Source organism: Oreochromis aureus, linkage group 17 (assembly GCF_013358895.1).
Source record: "Oreochromis aureus strain Israel breed Guangdong linkage group 17, ZZ_aureus, whole genome shotgun sequence".
NCBI lineage: Eukaryota > Metazoa > Chordata > Actinopteri > Cichliformes > Cichlidae > Oreochromis > Oreochromis aureus.
In genome coordinates this window covers 2,347,221-2,368,162 of record NC_052958.1, presented here as the reverse complement: position 1 = coordinate 2,368,162, position 20,942 = coordinate 2,347,221, and the positions used below count along the sequence as shown (strand labels likewise).

Sequence of the window (20,942 nt, the reverse complement as noted above, 5' to 3'; positions counted from 1 at the left end):
GACCTGTTGTTGATTTTGTTGTACAAACGCATAAAGGCTTCAGGTTCGTTTTAAATTGCATATTCTCGATTTTGTGGAGAAGCTATCCAATGGGCTGCCGGTGTACACTTTTAGACCCGCCTTCTTGTGGTTGCTATGCCTACTCCGCGTTCCTCTCTGATTGAAGGGAGGAGTAGCCAATCAGCGCTGAGCTGGGCGGGAGTTTGCGCTCACACTGGAAACTGCCTGGTGAATTTCTACTACTAACATAGAACCGCTCGGGGTACGCTCAAGTGTCGAAGCCGCTGAAAGCCCGGGGATGGAAAATGTGCGATAAGCTTTGTCTGAAAACTCCGTGCAGGTAATACATTCTTCATTTTCCTTCTGCCTTCCTTTGTGACATTCACTGTAGGCAGAAATAGCCTAGAAAGACTGCGCTAGTGCTACCGCTATTAAAAATATCGGGCACTAGTAGACACGCTTATTTGACATCTGAAGCGAGGGAAATCCAGCTAACGCTGAAGGAGAAACTTGGGTGAGACAAGTACGTGGGTATAAAATATAAGCTATGGCCAGAACCTGAACTTTACCTTAATGTTACTGCAGAGGCACTTGCATTTTGTTTTTTGGTCCTGCTAACGTAAACATGTTTAATAGCCTGGGTCACACTGAGAGGTTATTTCTGCTCTGTGATGCTACTTTGCAGTCATTTGGGGGACTTGAGTGAATTTATTGCCACAGGGTTGTGTTATTGGGAGGTGAACTGCTCGAAGATGGGGTTTCCTGCATGCTGAAGCAGGTTGTCTTTCGTTGTGATGATTGTTACTAGACAAGTTTATGCAATCATGGAAACCTTTGACTTATAGGCCGGTATTGATACTGGTGTTTAAGAGTTTAAAATACTGTATGCTCGTACAGGTATATCTGTGATAACCTGAAAGCAGCTGATAATATCAGCTGTGGTATGTGCGTGACCAGTGAGGATGCCCACAAGGTGGATCAGAACCAGTCCTGGGTTAACTGCTGGACATCACAGATCTCACACCCACTGTGGGGCTTCACTGACTTGACTGCAAATGTATTGTCCTAGATATCCTTTGTCAGTTCTTAGAAGTGTAGCAGGCTTCACCGAGTGACTTGAAGACATTCACCGAGTGACTTCTTCTAATACTTCTAAGCAATAGGTTTATCATTTAATAAATGGACATATTCTCTGGGTTGTGGGCTGCATTTCAGTTTGCATGCCTTTTCTGTACCTTTAAAGACACTAAACCGAGAGTTGAAACACGATATCAATAGAACATGGAAATCAGCTGATACCAGCCCCGTTGACTCATATTGGTTATCTGCAAATATGATAGCAAGAGCCACTGGCAGTTCTCTGGAACAGTTGGGCAAATAAATAACAAAAATATTAGACCAATAAAACAAAAATCATCATCAGCCGGTGGCCAAATGACTGCTCTAGCGTCTTAAACGTTTGTGAAATTCTGGGCCAACACAATGAGTGAAACACTCAACTTAACTGAACACTCAACTCAAGTGTTCAGTTAAGACTGAAAAAGACATATTGGCAGTTTCATAATGTCCTGATTGTCGGTAAACAAGCAAACCTACATGTAAATCAGATCCACCCCCTCTCTCCACGTTCTCTCTGTCACTCTGTTGACTGCTGTCAAATAAAGGTAGATTAAGTAGTGTTAGCCTAATCTTGAATCCACTTGAAAAGGTGAAAGATGTGAAAAATCTTCAGGTGTAAGTAAAAGCTAATTTAATTTTGTTGCATCACTTTTGAGGTGCAAATCAACCACTGTCTGGTTGCACCAAAGAAACCATTGTGTGGAAATCCCCTTTTGACTGCTGATAGACATTCTCGCCATGACATTATGTTAGTTTGCAAACATGTATAGCGTGAGCCGCAGTGTTTGCAACCTCAGACTGTAGCACAGCTGTCTTTCTCTGCGTGTCTTTGAAACCAAGTGGCAGGAGTTGAGAGTTGAAAGCTGCCGGGATCTTTTGATATGAGAGAGGTAAACAACACTCTCCCTTGTGCCTTGACTACAAGAAGGTTCTGCTTCCTCCTGACTGTGAGTCAGGATGAGTGGGATGCAGAGAAAATACTGAAAGGAGGTATTTTACTATCATTAAATAAAGTATAATGCAGCAGCGTCGGGAGGAATGGATTTCTATTCTCAACTCTTTTGTTTACAGACGTCATTAGAACGGATCGCATTTGATCGCTCGCTGTTCATTCACTCACTGAGCTGCGTGTTTGTTCACACCCCCGATCTCTGCCTAAAAATATGATTACACATGGACCAAAAGTTAGATCTCGATGTAGAAGGACATGTATACTGGTTTCAACATAAATGACGATGCGGTCTAAGTTTGTCATTTTTATTAGGCCGTTTGATGTTGTGCGTTTATTTTGTATTTTGGTTATAGACATTTATAAGGGCGTGTGTTTGCATTGGAGTTTTCTTCCTGGGAGTCTTAGAGTCTATATTCGGTATGATATCTAGATTCATGTGCATTATGTTCGGTCAAACTGAAGCCATCATCATAGATTGAGTCTTAAATCAGCTAATTTGGCATTCGCTGAGTAGTTGCTTGTGAAGATGCCGATGTTTAGCTGATTATGTGGCGAAGAGCTTATACCACGGCAGTCGCAAAGAATCTCTGCTCTTCCCACAGTATTCGACAGAATTTAATCAAACTTGTACGCACCGATCACTTAATGAGTCTTCACTCGTACTGTATTCAAGGTCAAGGTCATACTTGTCATTTTAGGTGGCATTTTTCCAATTTTAACCAGAATTGCTGCTCATCCTTGAGTATTGTGTGATTTTTACCAAACCCTGCAGACAGTAATCACCTAATGGATCTTCAGCCCAATTAGGCTCAAGGTCGAGGGCACGTTTGTGGCTTTTATGGGCAGCAACCTGTGAATTGTTAGAAAGATGAGTTTATTTATATATATATATATATATATTTTTTTTTTTTTTAAAAGAAGAAAAAAAAAAGCTTTTAATGGAATTCAGTGTTTCACATAGACTTGGATTCTGTTAATCAGAGACAGATGGGCAAAAATGTTTCAATGAGTCCAAGTTACCCAGCGTAAAAGCCTGTGTGTGTGTGTGTGTGTGTGTGTGTGTGTGTGTGTGTGTGTGTGTGTGTGTGTGTGTGTGTGTGTGTGTGTGTGTGTGTGTGTGTGTGTGTGTGTGTGTGTGTGTGTGTGTGTGTGTGTGTGTGTGTGTGTGTGTGTGTGTGTGTGTGTGTGTGTGAGAAACACTGCATCTTTCAAGACCAAAAGCACACAAACCTACAGATATTATTACGTGCCTGGTAAGGCTTTGCATTATCTCTGGAGCAGCTGAAGACAGAAAGTCTGGCTGTCTGAGTGCTGGACAGGTGCTGTGCAAGAGATATGGATAAATATTGTACGGTGAGACGTTGCACAGTTCTGCCAGTGTCCTGTTTTCCACGTATAAAATATTTGACTTTTCGTTATTTGGATTTGGTTTTAAGTCTGGGATTCACACGAACCATCCCAGCTCGTCTGCCTGGCTCTGTCTCCTTCACTGATCGTCACTGAACAGTGAAGAAGTTGGCAACCAGAGTTCTTCTCATCATTGCCAACTTACCAGCTGTGTTGCTAGATTTAGTCCTTTCACACTTATTTTATTTGTTTATTTATTTTTGTTGTTGTTTGTTTTGTCTAAATATTACGTAGTGCTGCTAAGCAAAGCACTGAACACTGACCACTGGCTATAAAAATGTATTCACATGAGCAGTGGTGCTCCAGGACTGATCATTACACTGGAGTTTTTGAAAGGGCAAAACAGTTTGGAGAGCTGTTGGTTAATAGGTTATATCTGTATTTACAAGAGGTGGGAATAACCAGACACCCCACAATATGATATTATTGGAATTTGTAACATTTTCCAGTATGATGATTAACCTTCCTGTTCTATGGGAATATAAGCAGAGTAAAATCAGCTAGCAGCCCATGGATTCGAGTCCCCTCGAGTTGATTCATATAGACTGATGGCAACATGTTGACAATCTATGCATTTTAAAATTTAGACAGTAAGTACTGAAAATCTTCAGCTCTGTCTCTGAGACTGATTGCATTTGGTCCAAGTCAGACACCATTATTTGTGCAATCGCCTTGTAATTGCCTTTTTATTTATTTATTTCTGTCCCATCTCTCACCTCTCACGAGCCTGGTTCTGCCAGAGGTTTCTTCCTGTTGAAAGGGAGTTTTTCCTTCCCACTTTTGCCATATTCTTGCCCAAAGGGGAGGGAGGGGCATTGATCTTTACCTTACTATATAAAGTGCCTTGAGGCAACTGTTGTTCTGATTTGCCACCATATAAATAAAATGGAATTGGATCGACTTAATCAAAAGGGGCCATGAGTGTGCAACACCACAGGTTGCATTTGTTTGGAGAATGTGAAAAAATCAGGCAGATATCATTTTTATTTTATTTATGTATCTATTTATTTTTTGTAGGGTCCCTAGGTGTAGGTGTTGCTGTCCCATTTGTACTCACGTGACTGAGCCGTTAGTTTACTCTATGGTTTTTCGGTTGAGCCGATTTAGGGAATGTTTGCTCGGCTAATGTTATAGGAGGATGGTGGTGCATGAGATGAGCCTCGTTTGTAGGATTCCCAGAGTGTTTTCGTGTATTTTGCAGTGTAACAGCACAGCAAACACAGTAAAATTGTTGTGGGAGACCAAAAGCATGAGCACCTAGGAATCATTCCAGGTGAGATATGTAGTAGTTACTGGTCATTATCTATGCAGCCACAGTGAGTGAGTAAGCCGGCCACCTGAGAAGATAATACAGGCAGTGAAAAAGTACCCAAACCTCTCGTGACACCCTCAAGCATTGCTGACTCGCACTTTCTCTCACCTGCTGCACACAGCCAATTACCGAACCACATACACTCCTTTGCAACCTGATATTTACCCCTAGAGGTAGGCAGAAGAGGAAAAATAAAAAGAGCTCCCTGTTCTGCATTTTAATTTGAAAGCACTAGATGCTCGCGCTGAACTGATGCTTTAACCTGTTCCAACAGTCCTTTGGCTTGACCAGTCAGAAATGCTCATGTGCACACAGTTGAGCTCTCCCACGAAGCATTATAGGAGCCACGTGATCAATTATACATGTGCGTCTTCATATGTAGGCTGGAGCGCCGCAAGGCCTTCCCTTGTCTTTGCCAAGCAGGGCAAGACCTAGAGACAGGAAATATGAGACAGGAAACAGTCAAGTGAACCTCTTATGTAATAAAAGAGAAAACTTTTAGTTCTGAGCTGCTCTTTATTTTACAGTAAAATATTTTTTGTAAAATATTGTGTACTTTTAAAGCAGTTTGAGTTACGTGTAAAGAATTTGAATGAAAACAAGGTTTTAAAAACATAAAAAATGTGTGTAAAACCACGACCTGTCATGAGTGAGTCCAGCCAACGTCCTCCTCTAGCAGATGGGAGGGTCCCGAGGCAGGATGGAGGACTGCGCTCGCCCCTTCGGCTCTCGCCCTGGGTCTGTTTCTGAGTGCTCAGCAGAGCGAGAAGGAGCGTTGAATTAAAAAGAAAAAATTTGCTTAACAGGAACACGGAGAGTGACTTCAATTTAAGATTATTTTAATTACTTCAGATTAAAACTAAAATCAGCCACCAGAGGGGAAACCTCTGAGTCAGTGACAGGTTGTCTTTTCATTGAGAGTTTGGAGTAATACAGCTGTATTTATTGGGTTGTTTTATGTGTGGTGGTGGTTTAATTTAATAGAGAATCTGCAAAAATGTTTCATTTTTTCCATTAATGAAGAAATGTATCAAGCAGTACTGCTCAAAGTTGTTGGTTGCAGGATGAGGAATTTACTCTTTCCTGTGCCTAATACTGTAAATATGTTTTTAATGTTGATCAACCAAAACAAACAATTTAAGGAGTGGAAATCCAAGACAAAATACTAACTGGTTTTCACCAGGACTGTTTGACTATTCTTTAAAGATCACCCGACACCCCAGACTGGTCTCAAATGACTGAGAGTGGTACCGCACCTGTAATATGCGCGTTTTAACTGGTACAGTTTTGAAATATAAAGGAATATTACACCATGTCACCTAATCTTACCAAGTCTCACGTGCTTTGCGAGTGTGATACCGGGTACATAGTAGTCCAGCGGTCCCGAACCTTTTTGCACGACGGGCCGGTTTAATGTCAGATAATATTTTCACGGACCGGCCTTTAAGGTGTGGCGGATAAATACAACCAAACAAAATGATACGACCAAGACAAAAACTGTGGTATTTTGTAAATATAATAATAAACGCAAATTCACTGTGTAATTGTGTAACTTTGTTAGCAGCGTCCTCCTGAAATGCGCCAACAACAGTGAGAGTAACATCCTCCTCTCTGCCCCTTAATGCTCTCTGGTCACTACGGTAACGCTTAAATATTTCTTTCAAAATAAGACACACAACTACAACACGGGAAAAGACCCAGGGAAACCGAGTTAACGATAAAAACCCTGAAAACCATGAATTTCACACCCGAGCCTCAACTCTCGCGGCCCGGCACCGGTCCGTGGCCCGGGGGTTGGGGACCGCTGTAGTAGAGGGTTCACATTTCTTTTGTTAAATGTGAGTCCCCAAAGTGTTTCTAGATGCTTCCCCAGCAGCAGTAGTAATGGTTTTATTTGCTGCTTTTCTTTGTTTTCCGTTGCAACCTTGTGCCATAAAGAAACAAAAATGATTCAATTCTGACTAATCTACCCTTCAAAGAATCTTCTTGTCACCTCCACTGCTGTCCTTTTAAAGAGCGCTTCCTGAATGCCATATGTGACTATAACAAAAATAAAAACGTGTGCTTCTCTAGCTGTGCATAGCACTCGATGAGCATCTCTGGCCTTACGCAGCTGGCCGTGCCAAGCTGAGAAGTGATGCTCGGCTGGCACGTTGTCATAGACTGGACTGACTGGAGCTGCATGCTGCAGTAACAAAAGCGCATTCAGGCCGGGACAATGGGGAGCTGACAGCCCGGGTTGTGTTTATCACTCTGCTTTTTCTTTCGCTCTCGTTGCTTTCCTCCTGTTTATTGTGTTTGCCGTCTCTCTGCTTCTCTCTTTTGGTCTCAGTCATTGAAGGCCTGTGCATACGTTCACCAGGCAGCGCGTTTGTCACTGTAAGAGAATAGCTGTGCACAGTGTTGCTTCGTCATTAAACACAGGGTGTAATTCTGTCACGGTAGTGACAGCGATCTGATTGTTGGGTTCAGCGTGTCATCGTTAAAGTGCAGGCTCTGTTTTAGCGCGCTTTTGTTGACTCATTTGTTTTGTGGGCAGCAATTTGTGGGTGCTGAGGTAGTTGTCTATAATTGTAGCAATCATGTTTTTCTTATAATAGACCAGCAATGAATCACCAAGAGGATTTTGGATGTCTGGTAAGATCACAGTCTCATGTGGACTATTGATCTAATCTTTCAGCCTCAAGAAGCAGCCCGACTGTCTGTTTTTGTTTTGTTTTTGTGATCAATCACTTTAATGAGTTTGTTTAAAGGATATCAGCAAGACGTGAAAACGCTCATTGCAAATTGCCAGAGATTAAGCCAGCATGCTGAAATACCAATGCCCATACATTTTCCATTTACATGATGCAAGAGCAACAAATCCTAATAGTCCCGGAGCTAAGGCGGCCCAGCATCCGAGCATGTGATTTGCTTGAATGTTTATTATTAGACTCATAAAGTTAAAGCAGTCAGTCTAATGATGAACTTACTAAAAGTTCTTTTTGTTTTTTCAAGCAGAAGTGAAATATTTTTTTGGTTTAAGTTTCTCAGAAGTACGAGGGGAGTCCCAAAGTCAGGTCTCCAAAGCGGTGGGGACGTAGAGAAACTGTTCGTATGGCTGTTGGCCCCACTGTGGTGATTGGTCCTTCCTCCCAAACAAGCATGTGCGGCTTCGCTGGGATGCTCAGTCTTGGCTTGGCAGCCCCTGAAAATGGAGCTCCTGTTGAACGCTACCGCCAAGTGTGAACATCGCGCAGTTATTTAATTTTTGAATCCAAAGGGTGATAAACCGGTTGAAGTTCATTGCCAATTGACGGAAATGTACAGACAGTCGTGCATGGATGTCAAAAACGTTCGCAAGTGGTATAGAGAGCTTACAGCCGGTCGGCAGGCGATTCTGCTCCGACGACGAGGTGAAAGATGAGGTTCAACCCTTCCTGAAGGACATGGCGGTCAGCTGGTATCATATGGGCATTCTGTCACAGCGTCTACAAAAATGCATCGACCCAAAATAAATAATTCTTCAACCTTTAAAATGATGCAAATATTATAGAGAATAAACATTTTTTTATTTCTGAAAAAATAGGAGACCTTACTTTTGGGGTCGCCCTCGTAAATATATTGTTGTCATAGACTGTATCGTACAAAGGTTTGTGGTCATTTAGTTATCTCATTATTCTTATTATCCTTACTGTAAAACAGGAAATCTCCGTCTGTCTCTCTGTTTGTTTTTTTGTCCACAATCTCCTCCTACACAATCGGAATTTGAGCTACAAACTTGGCACTTGGGTACATTTTCCGTGCAAACAGTGACGTCGCGACAGCTCCCTACCATTTATGCCAGCACTTTGGGTGTGAGCACTCACTCTGCAGTTTTCCTTGAGTGATAATTCACCACTCAAGTAAAACCTCCATATCAGAGCTGCTGTAGGACAAGAAGGAGAGAAGTCAGAAGCAAAGGTTTTCTTTCAGAAAGCCTTTAGCGACATGTTATTCTGTATAATCTGTGAAACTCTCAGCATTGATATTTGTTTTTGGTTTTCTGCATTATGCCATTTTAATTTCACAACATTGTCTCATTTATATCGACAAAAACCGAATGATGCATAATATAACATCATTGTGTTATAATGTGATATTTGTTGCATTCATACAACGCCTTATAAAAGCACTGAATTTCATGCTGAGCAGCATCAACAGGCCCAACAGTACTGCAGCATGGGCATGATCTAGTAAAACTAACCAGAAATGTTATAAATGAAACTCATGTTTATGGAGGCTCTTTAACATGATCCAAGTTTATCGTGTTTAAATCATAACTGATTACTGGAAACAGCCTTTTTTATTAAATTAGCACAGCTGAAAACTGTTAACATTTTTTAATGTTTTAATTATGCACTCCATACTGTACATTAATGCCACTGTTTTGCACATGTCCAACTACCAACCTCTGTATATTTTATATATTTTATTTTATTGTTTACTCTATTTAATTTGTAAAATATGTATACACCCACGCACACGAGCGCGCACACACACACACACACACACACACACACACACACACACACACACACACACACACACACACACACGTAGAAAAACATATTTAGTATACACATCCAGTAATGCATATACTCTTATATATTGTACATATATATAAATCTCAGATTTAGCCATTCTTATATTTTGCTTGTTTTACGTTATTGTATTTTTGCACATCTCTGTTGCTTGTGAAGCTCGCACACAAGAATTTCACTCACATGTACTGTACCAGTGTACCTGCACATGTGATGTGACAATAAAAGGGATTTGGATTTGATTTAAACTGCTAATCAAAGAATGAATGCATTTGTGTAGCTGAGTATCGTAGCAGCTTTCTGGGTCTCTTCTGTCTTGATTGTAGTTTTAAAACAGGAGCCACTCCCTTCACAGAGCCTGAAAACAGAGAAAATTCGGAGACCCCCGGTGCACCATCGATCAAGAGGAGAAGTATGTCAGTGTCTCTGCTCTGATATATGGACAACTGTACCTGTGAGAACCACGGGTACAGGTCTGTAAAAGAAGTAGTACGTACTATTGTTGAAAACTTCCCAAATTAATTATTATTTCTCAGAGCAATTTGTTTTAAGCTGAAATTCAACCTACAAAAGCAAACGCACCAGACGATTTAGACCGTTTTTTCATATTAACATCAGCACTTTGACTTTTTAAATTAGAAATGTCCCTCTGTAACTCTGTAACTGTGTATCCATTAGAAATGTGAAAAATTCCTTTGATCAATAATTGTTCTGCCTCTGGATGTCGTGGAGCTGTCCTGGTAGACACACCTCTGTAACATTGTAACAACAAATAGGAGGATCTGAGCGTGTGCTCGACATTCCTCAGCCTCCCCTTTAAGGTCTATGCCAGGGTGCTGGAGAAGAGTCCTTCAATCCAGGAGGGATAATGCACTTTTCCCCTGGTTGTGCAAGACTGGACCAACTCTTTGTCCACTCGAAGATTTGGTGGACAGAATTTCAAGGCACAGCCAGTAAGCAGAGGGTGGTTTGGTGGCCTTGGGATGACCTCTCTGCATTTTGCTGATGATTTATCAGACGGAGACCTCCAGCTGGCACTGGGGCAGTTTGCAGCCAAGTGTGAGGTGTTGGTGATGACAGTTAGAAGCTCCAAGTCTGAAACTGTGGTGGCGTGCCCACTGCAGGTGCAAAGGTTTAAGTATCTCGGGTTCTTGTTTTTGGGTGATGGATCATAGATGGTTTTGATGTGGCTTCAGCAGTGATGGATTGTGCTGAAGAGGTAGCTGAATGTAAAAGCAAAGTGGTCAATTTATATGTCAACCTCACAGAGTAGAGCTCCTAAAGTGTGGGTTTCTCTGCTAAGGCTACTGGTCACATGGCCCTAAAGGTGGTAGACTACGCAAGGAAATTATTTTTAGTATTAGCTAATCAGTTAATGAGTTGTTTCTTCGGTGCTTATAATGTATGTAGTCCCGTTCCACGTGTCATTCTGTTAGCAATGATGAAGAAAGTAAGTGGAAAAAAAAATACAATCCAAAATTTGAATATTTTGTAATGAAACTCGATTTTTAACAGGTCGGTGCACACAGGTTTGATATGATGGAAGGAAATGACACGTCCACACTGATGTCTTGCTCTAAATTACTGTCCTCAGTAGTGAGTCATCCCATTGGCAGATGTGGCAGAGCAGTGCTGGAGTCTGTTGGTGGCGGTGACGGGGAAATTGGGCCTGACACAGAATGATCTCTCCTCCACACTTCGCCAAATCAGGTTTAAAACTGATAGTGAAGGACAGCAGAGCTGCTCCGCAGTGCAGCAGACGCCGGTCGCTTCATCGGTTCGGTCCGCCTGCCCTTGTCCTCTCTCACACGGTGTCTCACATCTGCACTTGGGTAACAGCAGTAAGTCTGACTGCTGTTTCTGGTAAATGAATTCATGAATTTAGGGATCATTTAAAGACGCTTTGTTCATTCGTAATAATTCTGTTGATTATTTTTGAGACAACATTTTCCTGTCATTCCCATTTCCCCTCCAGATTTCGTCCAATCGGTAGTTTAGAAGCCAGTGTTATTAAATCTTGTCAGTATTCATGGATTATAAATATCCATCTGTATAATATGCACATGTTGCTATATCAGATTGTACAACTCATTTGGTATTAATAGATGATGAAAAGCATTCTGAAACATTTAGTGATTGTTTGCTTCCTTCTTGTCCTTCAGCTGTTCGAGGGTTTATTCACCTATCCGATTCTGCGGTGTGGCTCGTTTGTTTTATCTTTGAGTCACACTTTGCCTACGTGTCCTTTTTCTTCCTTTCCTCTGTTCCTTTGCCTCGTTTTCTAACACCTGCTTTGCTCCCAGAGCTTGTTACAAATGCGCCTCCTCCGAGGTTAGCAGGGCATCTTTATTTTACGCTCAACTGTGTCATTACATTTAACCCAATTCCATTTTTATTTTGCTTTTTGAGCCAGATGAGGATGCCGGTGTCTGAAAGCGTGAGGAGACACATGGGGACTTGTTCCTCTGTCCTCTCAAGCAGAGGAAGGAGAAAGGCAGGTGGAGGTGGTGAGGAGGCGGGAGTTTGGGTTGACCTTCCCTTACCCTCCCTTCTTCCCTCCTCCCTCCCGTCAGAGAGACATCTGCTAGTAGAGCCGTCGCTGGCAAAAGCGAGAGGAAAGGAAATAAAACTGAGATGCTTAGTATGGGCGGAGAGGATGCATCATTTATATCCTGCTGGAATGAAATGAATTGTGGGTAGTTCATGTTTCTGTATGAGACCTTATTTCATTCCTTCCCATCTGCTTTTGTAAAGTCCTAATTTTTCATGGCAGCCATCTGTGTGTTGTCAGGCAGTGTGAGGGCGGCAGAAGAAGAGGTTAGGGTGTTTTTAATTGATAAGGCTGGCTGCATTTCCTCCCTGTGTGGCTGTTAAAGATATATTTTCCTCCTCGTGTTTAGTTTTAGTTGGATTGCTTGTGTTGCCGTTCTGCATCTGCTCGTCTTTGTGCAAATCTTCGGCCCGCAGTGCCAACGTCAAAAATAAAGGTTGATCGGGTGTGTAGAAAACAGAATTACCTGACGCCGATGAAAGGCCGTTTGAAGTTCTGCCAAAAAAGCATTTCTAAAAATAATTTAATTGCATGTTTTCTCAGAAAAAGGCATGTAAATGGTTTTGGTGCATTTTTAAATATTTGTTAATTTATATATTATTATACTTGATAAATATTCAGGACCGCCCGGGATGCTCTACTACATGTGCCTCTTAGGTCAGACATGTTTCTCTGCATTAAAATATTCAAAAGCCGTACATGCTATGTTACCTTTATTGTGTTGCTTAACAGGAGGACTTTTTTCATCCCAAAGAGCAGAACAAGATTCAAGGAATCTGAGAACATGAGCACCACTGCCTATTTTTGAATTTGGCCACATATTTTGGTGCAATCCTCCAAGATAATAAAGCACTAAAACAAATAAATAAAAAATGATTTTAAAAAAGCTAGAAAATATTGGATGCAGCAGATCGTGATATTGCTGTTAGTTTGGTTTGATTATTGCAGATCCAGCGGTCTAATATTTAACCTAATCTCACTTCACCTCGGCATCAGTGACCAAACATTCATATTCTACAAAGTTTGGTTCATTGAGAGGAAAAAAACTTGTAAATTATGGCCCAACTTTAGTGATTCACACATGACAAAAATTTGTATCACGATATTTTTAAGACTGTTGTTTCTTAAAATCGAAGGTGATTAGAATTAACATGATTTCTGCACAATTAAACCTTTATAAATTATAAGGAGTGTGTGGAATATAATGCACTTTAATGCCAACATTAAAAATAAAACAAATAAAATAAAACCACATAAATGTTAGACATATGACTGTAAAGTTGGTCCTTAACAGGTTGCTTGTTTTGTTGCTGCTGTTTTAAACAGAGAAAACATTTGGCCCATTGGTGTTAATGTTTCCACAGCAGAGCAGAACTTCACATGGACACGTCACTCTGTTGTCAGGAAAAACATCCATTAGATTTGCCTCGCCTCGTTCCCCTCGGCGTTTGTGGACGAGATACCAGAGTCTCATTTTATAAAGCCGGGAAGCTTCCAGTCAGCAGACACAGCTCCTGTCTTTGTCACAAGTTTCTTTGATCCATCTCTGGTCTCTCCTGTCGATCTGTCTGTACAGTTTGCTCAGCTGTTGACAGACTGTTGTGCTACCTGACTACCCAGCATTACCCAGCATGCTTTTCATTAGTGAAATTTTATAAACGTGCGATGAATCTTGTGTATTTATATATGATTTTTAGGTTTAGAACCATTATTGAGGAGGGTGCACAGTTGTACCTCCTCTCACTATACTCCACAGTCCTAGTAGTAACCAGTAATATAAGTCACTCGAGAGGCCACAGAGGACATTTTGCCTTCTCACTGGTCTGGTCAGGTGTAGCTAAAATTTAGGTCGGTGAAGAGTTTTGCAACTTGTGAATAGTTGACGAGTGGTTGCTGAAGGTTGCTCGCAGTGACTAGTGTGAAATTATTTGCAAGGATGTATTTTCGGTGCTGCACTGAAAACCTTGCGATTGCTTTGGTTGCTAGCAGACTCCTGGAGTTGCCTATATTTTGCATGGAAGATGCTGACGTGTCTGCAGACACTCATAAAGTACTCGCTATTCTGCACTGAAACTGTGAAAAGTGCAACGCCAACCAGAAACGGTGTCTGCTCACCTTCACAATAAAAGTTTGAAATGTGTTTACCGCAGAAGCGAGGCACAGCTTTTACTGTGAAGGCAAACGGGCTCTGTTTCTGGTTTTTTCTTACTTTTTCCAAGTTTCACTACAGTCTGGAGAGTAACCGGCAAGTGTTTGTACAAGTCGGCAACTTTCATGCAAACTATGGGGAACTGCAGTGATCTGGCAGCAACCAAAGCAATCACAGGGGTGGGACTGTTGGTGCTGCACCCTGCTAAACACGACATATTCAGTAGACGTGATCAATGAAACTTTATCGATATGTCATAAGAAACCGTCAGGTGTGTGTGTCTCACACCCCACACTGTGACATATTACAGCAACTCATGTTTCCAAATGTCAAAAGTGTTTAATTGCTGCCTAACACGTTTCAGCATGTTCACTGCTTGTGTGAGCAGTCAGTAGATGTTATACATGGCAGGAGCAAAAACTGTGCCCACATTTATTTCCTGAATAAAAAATGATCTGGAGTTTGAGAAATCAAGGTCACAGAGTGTCCCACTTCTTCTCGGGGCTCTGTTTGCCCCAGAGCTGATTTCAGCTCAACCTCTAGTTGGAACCAGACGGAGAATGCTGGATGTCAGCTACTTCTATACATCCCAGCAGCATGGGTATGGTGCACACCTCTCGGGGTCTTTGTGCCTCTGCTTTGTGCTGCGTCAGGACTGTGAGGATTAGAGCCAAAAAGTATATGTAATTTACTCAGATCTACGAGCAGGTTTCGGTGTCTTTGTGATGCGTCTGTTTTTATCTGGTGTGCTCCCTTTGCCCCCCTTTCTGCTTGCCTAAAAACCATCTGGTGCTCTGGTCAGATCTGCCGTCCCGCTGCACGGCTGCTGTGGAAATCTGTTCAGACAGGATTTATTAGTAGTGGGTTAAAACCTGTAAAATATTCTGACAATGTGGTCCAGTATTTCACTAAAATATTAGGATTGCGTTTTATAAATATCAGGTTTGGCCAATGATAATCATTTGAGGTACTGACAATAAGTTGTTGTGTTTTTTATTAAATAAATTGATTGATGTGCTGCTGTTTGACCTCCACCGCTGACTCGGCCCATATTAAAGGCCAAAGATGATGAATCTTATGGTGGCAGCGCTGCAGTATTCAGTCATTAATCATCTTCAGGAGTTTGTTTGGTTTGTTTTCCACACTGTACAGCAGATATGAAAATATTGGCAAAGTGCAGTTTCGCTGGAAATCAATACACTAATACCATTGATATTCATCGTGTAGCCGCTGCTCCACAGTATTTCCGTCCGTCCTGTGGGCTCTCCTCCTCTGCCAAACACAAAGCTGTCTGCAGGCCTCCAGTCCTGCTGCTGAGCTAATTACTGAGGTGTGAGGAGTTTCAGGTGTGTCTGTAGGTGTGTGTGTACTCTAGGGCTTGCTGTGTTGGTTTCTGTATGTGTTGCTGTTGTCTTATGCCAGGTCACCAGGCCCGAGCTGAATCTGTGCCAATAGAAGGAGAGGGCTGTTGTCAGTACACACACACACACACACACACACACACACACACACACACACACACACACACACACACACACACACACACACACACACACAGCCTCTCAAACGCACACAGTCAGCAGAATAACAGATAACAGGAACCCTGCATGAGGGCAGCCCTGGGGAAACACTTGCCCCATTATGGATTCTCTTGCAAAGGGCAGGATTGCTTTGTGTATACGTGTCATTGAAGTGTTTGTGTTTCTTTGATATAATTGTGCATGCAGGGGATTAAAAGGTGCATGTTGCTCTGCTGCTGCAGTGCATTTCCTGCTGCCACCAGCAAATTAAAAATAACCCTCTTGTGAAAACGGTGGACGCACGACAAGTCGCATCTTAAGCTCTGAGGAGATGGGGTCACATGTTGTTCTGATGTCGTGCGATCTTTGATTTTCCTGTTGGACCGCTCGCACAGACGTGCATCGGCATGTTTCACGGGGCTTGTGTGTCAGTAATAAATTGTAATAAACTGTTGCAATCCACAAATGTTGCGCAGATAAGCAAAGTGTTTGTTGCAGGCATATTCAAACCTAAATGCACCAATAGCTGTGATGTGATGAAGTGCAGCACATGTGGAGACGTGAGCTGCCCGTCGTGCATCTCATCCCTTTCTTTTTTTTCCGTGGAGGTTACCTTGGTCTCTTCTGCCTCGTTCACTCCATCGACTGCTCTCTCTCTCCTCCCCTGTTCTTTCCTCCCCCATCTCTCCTGTGTCACCCCTCCTCCCTCTTCCCTTCGTTCTCTGAATTTATCCTTTGAAGTCATTTGTTAAGCTCCTCTCTGCTCTCCCTCAGGAGTTCCCTTCCTACGCTGAAGGTGTCTCAAGAGTTTCTGCAAAGCTGGACTTTGCTGGAAATTGTTTACGTGCGTTTTGCTGACACTTTGATAGTTTGTCACAGGGCAGAGGAGAATTTTTGACATTTACACATTTTATAGACTGTTACAAAGTGTCCTCCGGGTCATTTTCTTCTCCAGCATGTGGAGAAAATGGGGGGGGGATTTAGACGTCACACTTTTCTCTAATGCGGCTCTACCTCTTTCTTACAGATTGCTGTGAAGTTCTGAGTGAAGATGGCGTTATTTCAGAACAACTTCTGGGTAAGTGTCTTGAAAACATCTTTAAATGCGAGTAACGCTGCAGGACACGTGTTCGAGGATTGCAAGCACGTGCAAAGATCTCTAACTGAACTTGGTCACCTGTTGTAGCTGGACCACAGCTACGACTTACCCAGCTTCTCATTCATATTCTCCATGGACAGTTGTGCCTCTCTGTTGTGCATCAGGTACAAACAGGAAGTGCTCGTTACCAATAGATACCAATCTTCTATTTAGATCTCAGCTTTCAAGCAGTCTCATTTAAATTCTGCTTCTAGGCAGAGATGATGGTGATGAATGGCTTTTAACTTGCAGTTACTAGTTATTATGTTAAGACTTGATTTATTTAATATAACTCTGTTACGTGGCCGATGTTGTTGCTGGGCATCAGTGATTTTTGGCAACTTGGTTTGAAGAAAATTAATTCATTTAAAAACCCAATTTTTCTGGTGAATGTCAGAGATGGCAAGTTAGTTGAAAGTTGTGGGAAACGTCACCCGACACTCTCCCTGTCACTTCTTTTCATCTATTCTGCATTTTATTTTATTTTTGGCTGGTTTATAAAGAAAAAATAAAAGCCTTTCAAACCTACTTTAAAAAAAGTAGCTATAAATATTCTTATGCCAGTGCTGGCGATTTCTCTTTTGGTGGAAAATCAAAATCCAGAATCTTTGGTCGGAACCTGAATATTTTTATATGCAAAAAAATGCTGCAAAAGGAAAAGTCCAGTTATGTTTCCCTTCAGTCTTCACATTTTACTCGTATCTGTCTTTGCACACAGAAATTTAACGTGCAAGCGAAGAGCTTAAGTAGAGCTGGGCGATATAAGATTTTTTTCATATCACGATATGTTTTTTTCATTTCTGGCGATAACGATATATATCACGATATAAGCCAAATAACTATATTTGTAAGATTTAAATGTGCCGTTGCTCAAGAGTAAAATGTGAAATAATCAGCAGCTTGTTTTGATTTAAATATTTATTTCCCATAATAAGTTCAACAGGGCAGATGTACTTAAGGAACATGAGACTTCAGTTTCAGATAAATAAAGGCAAATATTGCAAACTACACAAAAGGCAGCCACTAAAGCGTTTAAGTTTCAAAATAGAACAAACAAAACAGACTAAATTGTCAATTCCACTTAGAAACAAAATATTAATTCTAAAAATAAATCTTAGTTTGTTTTACAGAAGAACAGACAAAATTGACTAACTTTTGTCAATATCAAATAAACTGAGAACTAAAAGGAAATTCTCAATCTCTCCTTGTTGTATAGCTTAGCTTTTCAAACAGTTTTAACAGTTACTTTAGTCTGACAAAAGCCGAATGACGAATCAGCGCTTTCAGTCAGAGATTGAGCATGCACCGCTTTATTGTATTTCCAGACTTGCTTTCGGCACAATTTACAGTGCGCGCTACTCTGTTTTTTGTCAGACTTGAAATAGCGAAATACCTTCACACCACGGAACTTCTGTGGCCCTTCTGTTCGACAAGCTCTCCGGCATTGGAACCATCATCGGCTTTTTTTTTCTTGGTAACCTTTCGCCACGCTCTCGGTTGATTTTTCTCTAGTCGGCAAACTCATTTCCTTCATTACCCGGGCTGCGCGGCTGCAAAAACAAATACACATGTGCGCCTTGGCGCTTGTGCTGTACGTAACAAGTCACGTGACGTGACGCTGCGGCTGTGTTCGGCTCTGTGCTACTTAATTCGGATTGGCTGTTCTTTTTTTTTTTTTTTTCTTTTTTTTAAGAGGACAAGAGAGATGAGGTCTATCGCAATAGTTTAATTTTTCTATCGAGAAAAAGTTATTTCGCAATACATATCGTTATCGTTTTATCGCCCAGCTCTAAGCTTAAGCCTAATTTACCGTCCCGCAAATGCGTCTGTGGACACCCGCCCACGTGCTCCCGTGCAGTCCTCCAAAATCTAGGTCTTGTGTCTGTTTGCGAAGCACAAAAACTCCAACGCATCGTTTAACAGATTCCCTGAGCTGGCGCCAGGTGTTTACAGCGTCTCACCAGAGTTCTTGTGTGTTCACCACCACTAACTATACATCATGTCCTGAATCATCACCTCTCTAATATGACATGTAAGAGAAAAAAACAGGGTAATTAAAAGCCTGACAGCGGCAGGATTTCTAACCTCGGATTAGATTACACTCAATTTTGCAAGTATTAAAAAAACTAGTATGACTAATTATGGCATTAATTGGCTTAATTTCTCAGAGAACAGCGGCCTCATTAGTAGTCTTACACCAGTGAACTAAGCACAGGAGTGAAACTCTCCCGCATGCCTCTGTGACTTTGTCAGCTGACAGCTTTTTCCTTCTCTCTTTGTCCTCCTCTTTGCTTCTGTCCCAGCCTACCTAGTACATCTATTTCAGGTGTGCCCTAGTTTTTGGCCTAACAGACAGAAAAGTTTTGCACATTGAACTAATATTTCCAGACTTTCAATTAAGGTGCAGAAGACACAGTTTAGAACAGAGACTCTCGAAGTTTAGTTCATTGAGCTGAGGTTCGGTTTAGGGCCGGAAAAGAAAAATGACCCATCTAAAGTCATTAATTTATAGCACCAGAGAACCTGCACAGACGGGGGGACGCACTTAAATTCAAAAGTCCTGTAGTATAGTTAACTGTAGCCACACCCCTTATTTCCCATCATGCCTCATTTCCCATCACTGACTTAGTAGTCGGTAATAAGTTGTCTGTTTTATGTTTCAGTGCAGTTCAGAGGAAGCTGATTTATGCTGAATGTTGGGATCTTTGTGCCAGGTTATTTAAGGTGGCCGTCACACCACCCATATTTGGAAACCCGATACTGTTTATTGGTATTAAACAGTATTTTATTTTTGCATGCAGTCACAGGCAGCGCAGCACGTTACAGAGGGCCTCCTGAGGCAGTTTGAGAACCTCGTCATTGGAATAATTCAAGTTCTTATAGAAATGAACTTTACCCCATGATGATTGTATTGAACTTGAGCCTATGGTGAGCAGCTGTTATTACCACTCCTGCTCATCTGTCAGTCTCTTAAAGCTGTAGTGTTGTTTTGCTTTTTTCTTTACTGGTCAATATGAGCTGTCGATTGTCTTTGTGCTGAACATATAACTGCAGATTTGCAGGCAAGTAGAAAAGCAAAATCTAAAGAACAAATGAGTAGACGTACTTGTGCGTCTATACATATTTCCCATTCAGCCTGCTTTCAGAGCCAAATGGCTTTGAAATACAAACCACTCTTTAGTTAATTAGGCAGCACAGCCACTCGGGGACAAGCCACACACAGAGCCTCGGCTTGTTTGGCTCAAGAACATTCACAGCCTCTCACAAAGCCTCCTCATAGCTCTCTGTCCTTTCCCATTAACTGAATGAAAGCTGTGCTTATGGTCCACAGGAGGAAGCATACCGGCTGTAATTAAGTGCATCCTTAGCAAATTAAGGCGCTGCTAAGTCTTGGGAACAGAATTCGTTTCTCTGTAAGGATTCGTCGTGCTCGATCATTCCAGGAAACGTAATCGCACTCAGAAATAATCATCGAGGTATATAGAATATAAAATATTTCTTCAGTATGCTTTGATTTCGTTTGCTGGTTCTCAGATGTCATCACTTTGCGAGTGTGTCAAAGGATTCGGACAGTTTTTCTTCTCTTGATTCTCCCTTTGCCTCGAAGGTAGAGAAGCTAAAATAGTTTATTTCAGTGGCTGAACTGAGTGGCCCCACAAAGGCCCGGTATAAGTAAGATAAAGAAGGATTACTTGGAACTGCGAATCATGCGGAGCTACTCTACTGGAGTCCAAAAATAAAAGAAGTATGGAGCTTAAAATCTGGCAGAATACGTCCCCATTAAATCTTCCCAATTAAGAATTTCATATGGTTGGTTTGTTGTTCTTTTCTTTTTGATGTAATTCAAATAATTTAATATTTAACTAAGTACATTTTCTATGGATTAACTGAGTAAGCTTTACAGTTTTTTTTTTTTTTTTATAAACGATGATGTAAAATAATGGGCTCAAAGACAGCAAGTTTGTGAATATGATATCTTAAGGATAATCGACAGAGGTTTCAAACTGACCTTAGGTTGATTACATATATTTTTTGCCTCTAAGCCTCACAGTCCTGACGCAGCGCAAACTCAGTCTAGTCTGTTCTGTTTATAAACTAAATATTACATTTGATTTGATGTAAACTCATGTCATCACCTACAAAGTCGCCCCATTTAGCATCATTTTACTTAAGATCCAACCATGCAAAATAAGATTCTTTGCCATTTTTCAAACTTTTGATCAGGACTGTAT

The 20,942-nt window shown here is 41.4% G+C and overlaps 1 protein-coding gene across 4 annotated transcripts in view; it reads left to right on the top strand.

Annotated features, from left to right (window-relative positions):
* Positions 1-189: 189 nt before the first annotated feature.
* fcho1 (FCH and mu domain containing endocytic adaptor 1) overlaps positions 190-20,942 on the top strand; it is a 60,755-nt gene continuing 40,002 nt past the window's right edge. For 2 of the 4 annotated variants that reach the window (XM_039601314.1, XM_031758662.2), the window contains exons 1-2: positions 190-340; positions 16,600-16,650. In XM_039601314.1, the coding sequence (XP_039457248.1) occupies positions 16,624-16,650 (27 nt within the window). In that variant the 5' untranslated portion in view covers positions 190-340; positions 16,600-16,623. The remainder of the gene's footprint in view (positions 341-16,599; positions 16,651-20,942) is intronic. The other 2 variants (XM_031758661.2, XM_031758660.2) reach the window with 1 other exon arrangement.